The 16,094-nt window shown below is 42.9% G+C and overlaps 1 protein-coding gene across 3 annotated transcripts; it reads left to right on the top strand.

The window, feature by feature from the left end:
• The first annotated feature begins 1,406 nt into the window (after nucleotides 1–1,406).
• Nucleotides 1,407–7,034, top strand: LOC148039002 (filament-like plant protein 4). 3 transcript variants are annotated; one of them, XM_087674868.1, is made up of 7 exons: nucleotides 1,407–1,993; nucleotides 2,242–2,524; nucleotides 2,621–2,804; nucleotides 2,903–3,086; nucleotides 3,179–5,474; nucleotides 5,561–5,633; nucleotides 6,067–7,034. In XM_087674868.1, exons 3-7 carry the CDS (start codon nucleotides 2,646–2,648, stop codon nucleotides 6,805–6,807), a joined length of 3,453 nt encoding a protein of 1,150 aa, XP_087530994.1. In that variant the 5' UTR covers nucleotides 1,407–1,993; nucleotides 2,242–2,524; nucleotides 2,621–2,645; the 3' UTR covers nucleotides 6,808–7,034. The 3 variants fall into 3 exon arrangements, with proteins under 3 accessions (XP_087530994.1, XP_087530993.1, XP_087530992.1); XM_087674867.1 differs by lacking the exon at nucleotides 2,242–2,524; XM_087674866.1 differs by having other exon boundaries at nucleotides 2,242–2,804.
• Nucleotides 7,035–16,094: the final 9,060 nt, after the last annotated feature.

Genomic DNA, 16,094 nt, shown 5'->3' with positions numbered 1-16,094 from the left:
TTTTGGTCTAAGCTCTAAATGCAAAAGAAAGTCTACTAGTGCATAACTCACAATGATCCAGGATGGAAGTAAACTTTTGGATCTTGTGCTTGATTATTGGTAATGCCTCATTAAAGTGATGTCTCTTTGACAAATGCCATTTGGAAAGTGAGAATTCAAATCATAAATCTACCAATGTATGTATTGGTGCCGATTATTCACTCGAAGGCTTTAAGGGTCTAAGAAAGACAAACTTCAATTCAATGTAAATTGTCAGAATGTTTAGAGTAGTGCCACATAAAGTGACTCTTGGATCATGGATGTATACAAGGAAATGTAGGTCAAAGAAGGTGCCATGTGGTCCCAAAGCTGATGGCCTAACGATTACCACTAGGTTTGTAATCTCAAGGTTGTGGTTTCAAGTCTTGTTGGATGTCTCAAGGTTCGGACACCTATGTTCACAAATGGTGTGTTTGTGTAAGTCTAGGGTGACTCTTGCCCAGTTGAACACTTGGTTGGGTAGGGTCACCGAGGAGCATGGTCAAAGTGATATCAAGTTTCGTTGTTCATTTGGCTTCTAAGCTATCTTGTCTAGTTGAACACTCGGTTGGGTAGTGTCATCGAGGAGCATGGTCCAAGTGATATCAAGTTTTGTTGCTCATTTGGCTTCTAAGCTATCTTGTTTGCACATAGAAAAATGCTAGCAAGGCTCTTGCTTGTTTTATCCACTAATACCCCATTGTGTGCATCTAGGTGTGTATCTTATTCGAGAAAAAGAAAAGGTGCCACGTGAGGTTGACTTTCCTTTGAGTGGTAGTACCACAACCCTCTAGGACTATGTCACACTAGGCTTTAGCAAGGATAGTTTTAAGGTGTATTATGGGGGGAGGGGAGGGGGGAGGGGAAGGGATTTACTACACTCCCATGCAGTCGCACAAAGATGGATTGGGGGAGTGGGATTTGTTGAATTCATAGAGATGCTACTAAACTCAATGGAAAATAGTAATTTTAAGAGAACTCTAGTAGTGCTAACAAATGAGAGGAATCATAAGGTGTCAATGAACACAAATGTTGTGCTTCTCACCCAATCAAATTGTTTACTTTTTCACATTTATGGCCGAATTCGATAGCTACAATACAATTCTCTCTCCCTACCCTTGTTGGTGTGACTGCAAGTTTAAGTTGACACCTCATAATCTTTAAGATCCCCCTGAAGAGCTGGTGCGACACGACTCTTTGCACATGGACACATAGGAAACTCACAAGGCATGTGAACGGGACATAAGGCAACTTAATGCCTTACAGTCTTGGTTAGTATGTAGCAGGCAGCACGTCGGTGTGGTTATTCATATAGTCTGTCTGATGATACCTCTCTCGAGGCCAATGTGAGCGGTTTTTTGGTTCCTTTTGTCACTTGTCTTTTTGGTCCTTGCCCCCAACACGACACTGCGGTAGTGACACAAGCACACAGGTAGGGAAGCGCACTTCCCCTACATTACAGTCCGCTCCGCTTCTTCTTCGCCACAGAAATTGTGGACTCTCTCTTGCTCCGGCCTTTGAAGTCCGGGCCCAAAGTGCACTTGCTTCCCTCCTCTCTCGTCTTCTCCTGCGCCTGTCTTGTCGCCTGGTGGCCCCCGTTTTTACCTGTGTGGTGGTGCCGGCGGTCGTCGGCTGGCGCTTCTTCAACGCTCGCCCGACGCGATCCTGTCAGAGCTTCTTTGCTTCCTTTTGTGTGCAACTGTTTGCAGAATACTTCTCTTTCCATTCTGTATTGGCTCTACTCTTCATATTGTACGCGTGAGCTTTTGCTCATCAGAAAGAAAGAGAGAGAAAAGCCCGAACGAGCGCGATCCATTTTGAAAGCCAGCAGCGTGGGGCAAAGACCGCTCGAAGAACGCGTAATGTACCTTGCGTTTTACCTAGAGCTTCCTACAGACATCGGAGACAGCTTTTGAAGATCAACAAGGCTAAACATTCATTCTGAATCTGCGGCTGTGCTGCCCACGCAACAAAGGTACTCTACACAGGCTTCATGCCTGCCTTCAAAGCAATTACTGTAGAGATGCCCGCACGAATGTACGCACTGTAGATTATTGTTACCATGTCATGCGCGTAGATTGGCTACAGCTGTTCGTGTGGCTCAATCTACTCTTGAAGCTTTGCTGTGCTTCCTACCTTTAATGCTTTCATTGCCTGCGCAATTTCTTTAAAACTGTATAGTGCTTGCTTGTTCCGTTCCGCCCTAACAGTTAGCCCTCACAGATGACCTCAAATAAGGATAAGAACACAAGCAAAGCAGTTGAACTGTGCAACCTACCACACGAAGGGAGCCGCAGTAGTTTTTCTCTTGTACGGTCTAGGTTTTGCCGGTTTTCGCTATGATGTTAGTCGTCATTATTGGTATAATGACTTCGAATGCTTTATTAAAGGCAGCACTACCGAGATAGACAGATACTTTGCCATTCATACACGGCAGGAATGAGAGGAGAGAGAAAGAGGGGAGGAGGCTAGCATATTGTGCTTGAAATGCGAGGGAGTTCAGAGAGTTTGTATCCATAACCGACTACTCCTCATTACTTATTTACGCCATTACCGGTCTGAACTCTCTCTTTGAAGTAAGACTTTGAATTTCTGGTCACAGCCATCCGTAGTGGAGGTTGAACAAGATGGAGAAGAGGAGCTGGCCTTGGAGAAGCAAGAAAAACTTTCACAAGTCTTTGGAGAAGAGTACAACTCTCCATTCGCAGCCTCAATTCGTGTCCCCTGCCTCGTCTTTCAATTCTTACGAGGCCCCTGCTCCTTCTACCAGGGCCGTTGCGGGACAGGTTAATCGGCATCGTTCCAGCTTTTGTCTGGTCTTTTGCAGGTCTAGCAAGATGCATTTGGTTTACAAGTTTTCTTCCGCTGCTTTTTCTCTTTGCAGGAAATCGCAGCGCGCAAACAAGGAGAGGATATCGACCGCATTTCGCAGGCTGTTTCACTTCGTGAGCAAGCTGAAGAGAAGGCAAAAAGCCTTGCCGAGAAGTTGACCGCGGCACTAGAGGAGGTTGCTGCTAAGGACGAGGCAGTGAAACAACACCAGAAAATAGCAGACGACTCTATCGCAGGTGGCTTCTTGTTTCGAAGGCTCTTTGAATTGTGCATCTGTTGATGTTTGAGGTTAACGTGTTACGGCACGTTTGCTCTTATATTATGGCAGGATGGGAGAAGGCTCAAAAAGAAATCCTGTCTTTGAGAACAGAGCTCGAGGTTTCCACTCAACAGAAGACTGTTGTAGAAGACCGTGTTGCGCATTTGGACGGGGCTTTGAAGGAGTGCATGAAGCAAGTGAGGCTCGTTCGAGAAGAGCAGGAAGCAAAGACAGAAGACGCTGTCCGGCAAAATACACAGGAATGGCAGAAAGTCAAATCTGAAATGATGGGAAGGCAAACCGAGCTGGAGAGAAGATTGATGGAGTCCGAAGCTCAGAACAACGCTATGACGAGGTCTTTACAGGAGCGGGCTAGGACTATTGTGGAAACCAGTGAGGCTAAAGCAAGGGCAGAAACACAGGCGAAGGTATCACAAGTCAAGATAGATTCGTTAGAGAAAGAGCTCTCAGCTTTGAAGTACGAGTTGCACGTACTCAACAAAGAGCTGCAAATCAGGAACGAAGAGCGGGAGTACAGCAAGAAGACAGCAGACGCTGCGCACAAGCAGCATCTGGAGAATGTGAAGAAGATTGCCAAGTTAGAGTCGGATTGTCAGCGTTTGCGGACCCTGGTGAAGAAGAAGCTGCCCGGCCCGGCCGCGCTTGCTCAAATGAGAAAGGAGGTGGAGGGTGCTGGAAGGGAGTCATGGGACCACAGCAGTAAGGCGAGGAGGAGATCTTTGGGTAGCTTGCCACCCTCACCTGCTAATTCATCTTTGCAAGACTTCCGCCAGTCAGCAAGAGAGATTGAACTGTTGAGGGACAGAATGATGTGTATGGAGGAGGAAACAAAGCTTTTGAAGGAAGCTTTGGCAAAGAAGAACGGCGACTTGTTAGCTTCTAGGGTTCTGTGTGCCAAGACGGCAAGCAAGCTCTCAGTTGCTGAGGATCAGCTTGAATCCTTGCAAGGTACACCCAGGGAATCCATCAGAAATGGTGGTTTCGATCTAGATGCGCAGACTGAAGCCAGCATTGCATCCATGTCAGAAGACGGCTGCATTGACGTTGAGGAGGCTAGCTGTGCGGAGTCGTGGGCCTCTGCTCTCATCAGCGAGCTTGCGCACTTCAAAAAAGCCACTCCATCTCAAGATCAACAACGGGAGCGGCAACAGTCATGCGACAATAAACCGCAGGCCAAAGCCCCCACTGAATCTTGTGAGATTGTGAAGTATGACAAAAGTGGATTTAAAGTCTCCTCCGATGAAGAAACTGCGGGCAAGGTCTTGCCTCATGGAAGCAAATTCTTTGCACAGCTCCAGGCTTGGCGTTCCCTTTGCAAGGATGCCAACGTCAAGCTCTCTGTGGTTGAGCAACAGTTGCGTGCTCAGGTATCAGACAATTCTAATGACCACAGGTTGTCTTCTGTAACATTGCAAGAAAGCCTCCAAAGCTTAACGGACGTACACGTCAAGGTGTCTGAAGTGGAAGAGGCCATCACCGGGGCGTTGAATGTTCGAGCCGTGGCCGCAATTGCAGCTCCTGCAAATCATGACAATGGTGAGGTTTCCAACCTTGATGAAGAGAAAATTGTGGTCGAGAATCAAACACCCATGCTGTCTACAACGTCTAGCCTCAGATTCGTCCTGTGCAAGCTCATCTTTCTTCTCGAGATGTTACGTCCTCCCCATTCACCTGGCCTACAGGAACCGGCATCGACCAAATTGGATGAGTCGGTCAACGGAGTCGACTCGCCTAATCTTGCGACACATCCTCATCCTCACCTGGCCAACCTAATGCGAGACTTGGTCTCCGCCAAGGAAAGCATTCTAGAGGGACGATCGAGCGTCCTTGAATTTCTACTCCGGCTCGGAGTGGTGCTGAGTGCTCTGTGTGATTATGAATCCTCCGAGCTGCAAAGATTGATCACCAAATCTAGCTTCTGCGGTCAGTTGCCAGGAGAAATGCATAATGTGGAGAATGGAGATGAGTCAAACGAGCATCCCTCGAGCTGTGTACAGGGACAGCAGGCGCAACTGGATGAGGTGAGAGGCGCAAAGAGTCTATTGGAGGAAAGGCTGGTTGCGATCGAGGGCGAGCTTCATCATGCTAAAACTGAATTGGCTGAAAGCCAGCAGCTCGTGAGCGATCTGGAAGGTCGACTTGGCGAGCTGCAGGACGCAGAGAGGAGGTTAGCGGAGGAGCAGGCCACGAAGGCGGAGGTGCAGGCTAAGTTGGATCAGTCAGAAGCGGAGGTGAGCAAGCTTCAAGCCAGCGTGGCATCGCTTACATCGGAGCTGGCAGAGCAGCGGATGCAGTACGAAGGCGCCGCCGCCAAATGCGAAGAGCTGGAGCAAAGGGTGCAAGGGTGAGTACTTTGCTTTGGCGTGCAACTCTTTGAGCCTGCTCTTATCCGTGTACTTGCTAAGATCACAATTGCGTGATGTGGGTCAGGCTGTCGATCCAAGATCTAAACAGTGGCTGCAGAATGGTGTCGATGGACGACGAGGAGGCACGCGCAAGGAAGGTAAACGATCAAAGTCATGTGGTTTCGCGGACTTAGTTTGTGAACAATACCGCATGACATGTTCTCACGTGAAGCACCAGGTTACAATATCATAAGCTTTCGGAAGGGAGCTCTCACATACCTAATCTGTTGCAATGGCGATTAGGATCTTAGACATGGGGAAGGACCACGGTCCACGTCTCTATACGGGCTAGGTGATTCTCGTCCCCCATTGCCAAAGATTAGGTATGAGTTGGCTCCCTTGGGAAATAGCATATATAGGTTCACATTGGGGAATGCATGGGAGGCGCTTGTGTCCGTCCCTCCCAACCCCAGTTCTATCGCAGTAACATGAAGTTTCCCGGAATTTGCAACGATGAACTTGTTGTGAATGTATGTGTGAGCGCTATGATGGAGCGGTGTGTAATTGGAATGGACGTGGCAAAACGTGCAGGAACGCGAGGTGGCGGCGGCGAGAGAGAAGCTGGCGGAATGCCAGCGAACGATTTTGGTGCTGGGGCAGCAGCTGACGGCGCTGTCATCGCCTCCAGGCGGCAGCTCTTTCGATTCTGCGTCGATGGCAGGTCACGTGGATGTGCAGTCGCCAACGACGTCACTGCAAGTCGAGGAGCAGGAGGAGGAATTCCAATTGCCTGATCATCATCAGCCGCAACAGAATGGCCGACGCGTCCAGCATCCTCACGAGGGCGGAGGAGATGCAGTGTGGGGCCACCGCCCGCGTGGCGCCAATTTAGCACTGCAGGAGAACGGTATTCAGCAGCCGCATGGGGGCGTGCCAGCGCCTCTTCATACCTCCGGACCTGTCCACGTCGAGCCTACCCATTTCCACAATCGGGCTTACCCGTACCATCCTGACCGTGGTGGCGAGCTGGGCCTTCGCGTCTTTAGTCCCTCGCACGTGTCGTCGTCAGCTATGAGCTCGCCAGCCAGGTCACCCGCGCACTACCTCCAGCAGATGTCTGGGCCACGTCACCACCACCCGGGGAGCAGCTCCACCGTCCGCACGAGTTTGACCAGGTCCATGAACCGCGCTGCCATCCCCGCCGACGCGGCGCCGGTGGTTGCCTCCTCAACCTCCCGCCATCAGTATTCTTCGGCTTCACCTGCTAAGCCACCCAAGTCCACCTCCAGCTTCGGAAGACTTTTCTCTCGCTCCAAGAACCGCGCAGCATGATTGCTAAGTTTTTCCCCTTCTTTCCCCTCCTTGTGACACAACATTCTTCCACATACGCCGACCCTGCTGCATCCCCTTCTTTTCCTGTACAGCCCGCCTTTGCCTTTTCTTTTTTCTGAAAGTTTTGACTGTGACCAGGCTGGCCACTGTTTTGTTTTGTTTGATTGTGTCCCGTCCTAAAAAAATAAATTATCGTGGCAGGCTTCGATGTCTGCCGTGAGTGGAAACTTGGCCCCGTTTTACTAGCAGTCAATGCAGACCTTTAGAACAGGCCGAAGTTCGAGCCCCCTGTGGGCCCGGAACTTTTCATGCTTCATTGTAGATATTCCAATCGAAATACAATACCTCTCGTTTTGCTTGTCTCGAAGCGAGTTCTAAATCACAACCGGGTCGTCCGGTTTACCTCTCAAGTTGTATATTAATCTGCCGTCGTAAGATAGCAAATTAATTGGCAAACTCGACCCCTCCCTCTACTTACAGAGAAGTAATCAGAGGGAGGGGTCGAGTTTAAAAACTAGGTATTTAAAGGTCTTGTATAGGATAGCTGGCCAAATGTGTTACGGCCTGATGCCACATCGACGTAATTACTTTATTTATTGATACACCATTTAGAAAAAGTTTGAGTGACTCGGTGAAAGACAATGACAACTAACATTAACAACAAAAAAGGCATCTTTGTGATAAAGATCACGTCAAAGTTAACTAACATGTGATTGCTTTCTCCGAACGAATTGGGGTTCCCCAAAGATGAAAAAAGTTCTTGCATTCTCTCAAAGAGACATATTTCAAACAATTCCTTGATACCTTTGGATGTGTCCCTACAAGCGAAGATTCCCAATTAGGTTCGTTGTGTACTACTTATTGAACTCGTTGGTTTGCATGCTTTGTAGTTTCTAACCAGAAGATGAATCTTGAACCTTTTTGAGCCACAGATGTAAGGGTTGCCCCAAGAAACTTGCCTCTAGCTTGCATGCGTGAAAGCTTTTTAATTTGTTGGGTATATTTCTATTGGTGAGCAGAGCTTGAAAAGTAGTGGAAATATATATCCTATCTTTTGCAAAATAGTTAGTACCACCAAAACTTGTCTTTATGGGCTTCCCATCATTGCTCGAACTAGTTGTGAACCTTGGGCCTTGTGGAGATAGGCTCTTTGATCCATGTTTGCTTCTCATGGAAGAGGTGCTTCTCCAATTCCTTGGGTCTTTTTCTCATTTTAATTGTCTTGTAAATAAAATTGAAGGGACTATACATGAATTGTTTGACACAACAAAATAACATTTGGGAAACTTGACATGTATTATTGTGGTGTTATTTGTAGGCTATTTTCTAGGGTTGTGAGTATTGTAATTGGGATAGTGGATGGTTAATGTAACAAGGTGATGTCTATTATAAAATCCGAGATACACGCTCAACCTTCTTATATACTTAAAAGATATATGGTAAATATTATGCTGGCACAAAGAGAGAACAGATGAGAGAAAAATGTAGAGAGAAAGAGAGATTGACAACACACCAGGGATTGGAAGATGGGCCAGTCCCCCTCCCTTCTAAAGTTATATTATTGACAAGGAGTAAGCTTCTCTGTTACACATAAACTAGTTCTTGACTTGTAGATCTTGGGAACAAGATCATGGTTCCTTGCACGGTATACAACTGACTAACACTTGCATAACTTGGAAGTTGGCATATTTTGATCCTTCTTGAGTCTCTTCTCTCCTACACAATATGTGTAGGGATCTCCTCTTGGAGCTTGATTTTAGCAGAGTTTTCGCAGCACTTGCACAACTCGAGGGTTGGGTGAGCATGAACTTACATAGATCCTTGCACGATTTACAATTGGTGAGCACTTGCACAACTCGAAAGTTGGCTCCTTTAATCTTGTTGATTTCTCTTCTTCTCTCCCACACAATATGCGTAGGGTTCTCTTCTTGGTGCTAGATTTTAGCCGAGCTTCTACAGTACTTTGTGAGACTCAAACTGCCTTCTCTCCTCTTGTATGTATGCAAAGTGATTATTCCTTCACCTTCTCCATACCCAAGGAGAGCCTCCCTTTTATAAGCTCCAAGAGCTTTCCTTCTTGGAGAGAGACTTGACTGCCAAGATTGGAAAGGTTGATCTTCATGCAAGATATGGTTGTTCCAGGACTTACTCTGCAGCACCAATTTGGAATCTCTTTGTGCGTTGCTTGGATGGAAAAATGTCCAACACAAAAGTTGTAGATCTCACTGTTTGTGATAACCTCACATGCTGTTTTTAGAGATCGTCTTTCTATCGCGAGATATTTTAAAAATGGATTCACCACGTCTATTTTAAGAAAAGCAACTTTTTAAACTCTATTTTTAATATGGTCCATGCAACCACCTTGAGCCATAGATAAGGAGAGTTCATTAGATTGCCTTGGGCCTCAACCTTAAGATTGACTTCCACACAAAAGCTTATGTTATCTTAGACCTTAGAAAGAGAAAATCAATTCTCTCCTCACTTCTAGAGGATCATGTTTCTCATCATTCTCAGTGAGAGAATGATCTCTCTCGCCTTTTCTAGTGAAAGAATTACTTCTCTTCTTAATTCATTAAGAGAGAAAAGACCTTAAACCTTGACTTGTAAGGGAGAGGATGACCCTGAATGAATGCAATGCTCATTACACATAAGTAAACGTTCCTAGGCGTCCCTGGATGCACACATAAATACATATACACAATGCTAATGCATTTTCTCTTCTTAGAACTCAATCCATCTTCATTTATGTGTAACTCCTTGGTTCTTGTGTACACTCTTACACTTGGTAGACACTTCCTTTCCTCTTCATAACTTGTATTGCCTATACCACATATCCTCGTCACAGTGCTCTTGTCACCCCATGAAGTGATGCACTAGGAATCTTGGTCTCTAAATGGTCTCATGGCTATGCTAGATCATCATCAACACTTAAAGAAAAGCGAGTCATTAATTTATTGACATAAATTTACTAAATAGAGAATGCATAGTAATCAATCAATTTAGTAACAATGTCTACTTTGTTTGTTTGTTTTTGTTTGGAAATTTATTCTAACATCATAGTTTGTTTGAGTTGTTGATATTTGTCATAGTAAAATTTATGAGTGTGTGCAATGGAAAGGAACGGAAACATAGAGACAAAGGAACAGAGAGAGATTGCAAAAGAAGAATGAAATTTGCACTGAACAAGAAACAATTCTAATACAAATGAGAAAGCATGAGATTGATTAGTTCATGCACACAACCATATTGTCAATGAGGGCACTAGATTAGACTGATGATGATGGCAGCACGAAAGATGGAGAGAGATGACGGACTTGACATGTGTACCTGGCAAGGAAGGAGGAAGATGAATGAATGATGGGAGAAGTAGGCTATATATAGCCAAAAATGCCCAAATATGATCAACTTGCATCATGGAAGGCCATAAATATTGGCCCATCGATAATAAATATTGATCCATCCATGATGAATAAAATGCCAAAAAATAGGCTTGATCCTAGAAAAATCCTAGATGACAATGATGATGATAAATATTGGTCAACGAGAATAAAATGCCAGGAAAATGGGCTCTATCCTAGAAAAATCCTAGATGACAATGATTATGTTCAATTGGTATAAGCAGTAGAATGTGGAAAGCTGTAACACTTCGAGAGGGAACCAGCAAAGGAGGGGGTGGGGGATAGGAAGGAACTTGTGGAATAGATGGTGCATAAGTAGGAACATGTGTAGTGATAGACAACTACCTCTCGAGGACCTTGATTAAGAGAAGGGAAATGGAGCTGGTAAAGCTTGCTCTCGTGCCAACCTGTTGTGATAATAGGCCCTATATATAAGAATCCTCAATACAAACGGCCTGCTTAGTGATAACTTGGGTATCATGCCTAGTAAGGCCATAAACTGAGAGGAGTGTAAAGCCCAAGTCTAAACATAAAGGGCATGTGAAAGGGAGCTCAAAGTGTGGTCGAGAAACAAAGGTAGAGTACCAACACCACAAATAGGCACCGATACAATGTTACCAATAGTGACTGAACCCTTAGAAGGGCATAGATCTTGCAATAAATCAGTGTGTGGAGTCATATGACTAGAAGCTCCACTATCAACTAACCAAGGCCTCCCAAAAGACGAGGCAACCACTGAAGAAGGCTTCTCCAACTCAACAATATGAAGGAGTACTAAGTGGTGGGTTGGAGTAGAGGTAGAAGGCTTAGATGTCTTAGCTTTAGCCTGTGCTCTTGGATGAAAGTGAGGGTACTTCCAACATTTCTCCTTTGGATGTGACCCCTTCCCACAATATGGGCATTTAGGCTTCTCCAAGTCAGAGTCAAAGCCTGAAGAACTCTCCTATCTTTTAGCATTTGATGTCTCTTTCTTCTTCTTTTCCCCTCTTGAACTTGCGACAAAAGCTTTGGTGAGGTGGATCCAATGGCAACCTCTTTGGTGCGCTTGTCATGCTCCAAAACAAGCGGGAGCTCTTCACGGGTCCTCAATGTAAGAATGTTAGTGTAGAAGACATCAAATCGGGGAGATGTTAGATGTGTCGAAAGAATCATAGCCATATCCTTTGAAGAGATCATCCTACCAAGGGACGTAAGCTCATCCCTCATATCCTCCAACCTCCCTCCAACTTGTTAATATGATTCTTTATAGGAGAAAAATCAAGAACAAGCATTCGTAATTTCTTCTCGAGAGTAATCGGTGGGCAAATATCTTTTGACGGTACAAAGAAGCAATATTTGTCCACACTTTTGCTGCTTTCTACAACTTGCGCATATGTACAATGACAAAATCCTATAAGCTCATAAAGAGAAAAGATCATGCTCTAGAGTTGAGTTGATCCCATAAGGCGGCGTGATTCAATGGTGGGATCCTCCATTGGATAGGGAGTAAGTGGATAACAAACGCCCAAAGATTGAAGGTATTAAGGATACACTTCACCTTACACAAGCAAAGCGAGTGGTTTAGAACCATTAAGCCAGTTCTCTTTGGGTAAACATTAGGGGAGATTTGAACTCAAGTTTGGGCCTTTTAGTTTTAGAGAGAGAAAGCCTCTCAACCAATTGGAGGAGAGCGACTGTTACAATAAAATTGGATTTTTCCAATTTTAAAGTCTCTTATCTTGTTTTTATAGATTTTTGAAAATAATCATTTTTAGGTATTTTTGGAGCATAAATTCGTGGAGGCACAAGAAACAAGATGCATTAGTACAATCAAAGATAGTAGATGGAGACATTTCTTGTCTGTTCCGCACAACCTTGTAGTATCCTGGCCATTTTCTTGAAATTCTTGAATAATACATCTAAATGTTTTTCCTTCAGTATAGTATCACTCCCTTTTTTTCAAAAAACTCAAACAATTCAGCAAATTACATGTTATCCCTTCATTTTTGCACAATATTTTCTATTCTATTCTCTCTTTTCACTCAACGTCTTCTTCTGCTTCATCTTCTATGTCAATGGATGCCTCATGTCCTTGGCATCTCTCCTCTCCTATTACCATCTCTATTGGTAATCGGGTTATGTTGTAGACAAGGAAGAGAAGACGGCATGAAAATGAATTCATTGATACCTATAAAGGACGAGTTAAGGATTTCGAGGTTGAAGGATCAGGAAAAAAATCAAGAAGGTGCTTATACAACACATGTATATGCATTCAGAATTGCATTTGCAAAACTGGCCTATTGATGTGCGATGCTATAGACCAAACTATAAGTTCAAAAAATTTCAATAGGCTTAAAATCGAGTTTTTATGTTTCAAAAATTTATTCCTATGAAAGCATACTTAGAATCTTTGATGCTATTCAGGGCTCTATTGGTGAGCAGTTGTACAAAGCGACCTCTAACAGGTCACATTAGGGGAGATTTGGACTCAAGTTTGGGCCTTTTAGTTTTAGAGAGAGAAAGCCTCTCAACCAATAGGAGGAGAGCTATCATTACGGTAAAATAGAGTTTTTTTCAATTTTAAAGTCCTTTATCTCATTTTTTAAGGTTTTAAAAAAGAAGCATTTTTAGGTATTTTTGGAGCGTAAATTCATGGAGGCACAAGAAACAAGATATATTGGTTTAATCAAAGTTAGTAGATGGAGACATTTCTTGTCAGTTCCGGACAACCTTGTAGTATCCTGGCCATTTTCTTGAAATTCTTGAATAATATACCCAAACGTTTTTTCTCCAGTATAGTATCCCTCCCTTTTTTTCAAAAAACTCAAACAGTACAGGAAAGTGTGTGTTATCCCTTCAGTTTTGCACAATATTTTCTATTCTATTCTCTCTTTTCACTCAATGTCTTCTTCTACTTTATCTTCTATGTTAATGGAAGCATCACGTCCTCGATGTCCCTCCTCTTCTATCAGAGCAATCACAATCTACAACAATTTTGATCTTGACAACAATAAGTGGATTCCTATTGCCATCTCTATTGGTAGTTGGGTTATGTTGCAGACAATGAAGATAAGACGACGTGGAAATGAATTAATTGACACCTACAAGGGGTGAGTCAAGGATTTCAAGGTCGAAGGATTGAGGAAAAATCAAGGATGTGCTTATACAACATGCGTATATGCACTCAGAACTGTGTTTGCAGAACTAGACTATTGATGTGCCATCCCTTAGACCAAACTGTAAGTTCAAAAAATTTCAATAGGCTTGAAACTGAGTTTTTATGTTTTAGGAATTTATTGAAGTATTTTTAGGGTTGTAGATATATATCCATCAAACCTTGAAGACTGGCAACCTATCGAAAGCGTACTTGGAACCTTTGATGCCATTCATGGCTCTGTTGGTGAGAAGTTGTACAAAGTGACCTCTAACAAGTCATTGGCCAAAGATGGGTTTTTTTGAAATGATAAATTTTGCAATGCACCATTAAGCATAATAGGATTTGGATCTCTCAACCCTCTTCCACTCCCAACATTGGATAGTACAAAGTGGCCAATCCTAGAAGCAGAAACATGTGAATCTTATAGATTAAAAATTTATGCAGATTTTCAAATATATCTACGGTCTAATGTAGCTAGTAGATAGGCGAAGATCACAATCTTCATGCCATTACATGTTTTGGTGGATTTTTTAAATGATGAGGAAGTTCAAAAAATAACATCAATGTTCATATGAAAATTGAAAAAATATAGACTTCCTGGGTTAGAGTTGGGATATAAAAGAAGTGTGTGGCATTATGTCCAAAGTGAAATGAAAATCTATGATTTGTAAATATATGATTACATCACAAAATTTTATTCTGACTTTATATTACATGAAATGGCATTATGTGAATGGAAAAATTGTGGCAATTGATCAAGACTTACAAGATGATGTTGATAATCCCGTGATGATGTTGGAGGTTTGGTTGGAGGATGAGCTCTTAACGATGCTCAGCATAAGGGTAAACGTCTCTTTATGTTAAGTGTGAATGTACGTAACGAATGAGGACCTAAATATCCCTGTTACTTATTTGTTCAAGTGCAATGGTTATAACGTAAACAGAATGTATAATCCAAAAGTGTAGTACATTGTCTAAGATACATTTTTCATGTTTGCAAATAACGTGAATCATAGTGAACCTTATGTGCAAGTGCCCCAGAGAAAAGAGAGAAATACTTTATGTAAGGACATTCACATTACACAGGTTTTCTTCTTGTCTTAACTAGTACAAATGAAAATATAAATGCAAAATTATAAGAAGGATGAAAAGTGATATAGAAACTATTTAAATTCCATTTCCAATGATAGCAATTTGATACAAAATCTCTCGATTATGTATAAGAGGAAAATTTCTGATTTGAATACTAAACTTTTGGCATATTTACAATCTTTGCATTCTCTCTATATCAGAATTGTTCAAATAGCTGGTGTCATTAGTCAAGTGCTCATCATCTAAGTCAATGGCATTGGGATGGAGATATGGCATTCCGACTCGGGATTCTGGGCGTGAAGCTGGAGGGTCACACACAGGTGATATTGAGAGATTTCGATGAGAAGCGCAGTTGATTAGATTTTCAATAATCTGTGTGCTCTCTAAACAAAACAAGGTCATTATCTGTATAAGTTGCTAAGTGCTTACCCTGCATAAAATCATAGAAATGAGACTAAGTATAAAATTGTTAAGGCTATACGGGGTTAAATTAATAAAAAGTAAACTCACATCACTTGTTTGTTTCCTGAGTAGATGTTCTAAGAACATTTTTTCATCTCTCCATCCATAGCTATGTCCGTCACCTTGCTCTAGCACTTTGCAAAGAATAATTCTTGTGTTGTCCAATATTTCATGGTCTTGAATCATTACCCCGAAGCCCTTTACTAGCTTTTTCAAAGAGTTGTTTTAGTAAAGGAAAACATAGTTAGTGCTTTTCTTTCTCCCCTTCTGCCTCTCCCTCTCCCTCTCCCTCTCCCTCAGTTGAGTTGGCTAGAAAGCATCTCTGTGTGGGAAAATCATAAATAATCAGGCTCCAATGAGATCTATAAGGCAAGGAGGACAATAAATTTGGCAATTAAAAAAATATTTGAGATAACTTAAAATAAACATACTAAAAATGCCTTACTTTTCATGGTATGCCATAACTAGATGTTATACCAGATCCAAATTGCAATCTCAGTACCACCGGCACATGTCCAGATACGATGTTCTCTCTTGGGTCAAAATTGTTGATATGAGAGAATTTATGATGAAAACCTTCTCTTGAACATCAGAGGAAAGGTTTACAAGAATTAAGTTGCAAAAGAAATAAATAGTAAGATTTAGGCCATATACATATACGAGGAAAACCTGCAAAATTTTCAAAATTTCAGAATACCTTAAGATTGCAGTTATTACACGATCGTTGACCTCCTTTTGAAGGTCTGAGAGGACTTGAATATCCTCCTTGCCAAAATGGATGGCACTGAGCTTTTGGTGTGCTCTTCTTAGAGGCAACATAATATCAAAAAATGGACCAAGCATCTTAAGCACCTCACAATTGTCCTCATGCATGCTAACATGCCTCTCTCTTTTTTGTGCGGTCTCTCTCTTAGCCTCTGTTTTCTTGGCCTCCCTTTCTTTCTGGGTAACCTTTTGGGCATTTAGCCTTGTGTTGTGGGAATGTGAGTGTAATATCAGTCACCTTCACCTCCTTGTTATTTTTAAAGGGAGGGATCTCTAAAATTCCTTTCATCTTCTTATACATAATGCCTTGTGGGACCAACAATTGGTCATATATGAACATGAGTAACTCAAGGGATGTGAAGTTCCTAGACATCACTGTCAGCCTATGGGGATGAGCTACCAAAATGCAGGAGTCGTGAAAAAGTTCTACCATA

This window comes from Lygodium microphyllum, chromosome 3 (genome assembly GCF_053477565.2).
Source record: "Lygodium microphyllum isolate KBCC chromosome 3, Lygodium_microphyllum_v1.1.10, whole genome shotgun sequence".
Lineage (NCBI taxonomy): Eukaryota > Viridiplantae > Streptophyta > Polypodiopsida > Schizaeales > Lygodiaceae > Lygodium > Lygodium microphyllum.
Note: the sequence above shows the minus strand (reverse complement) of the source record. Positions and strands in the feature narration are given on the sequence as shown.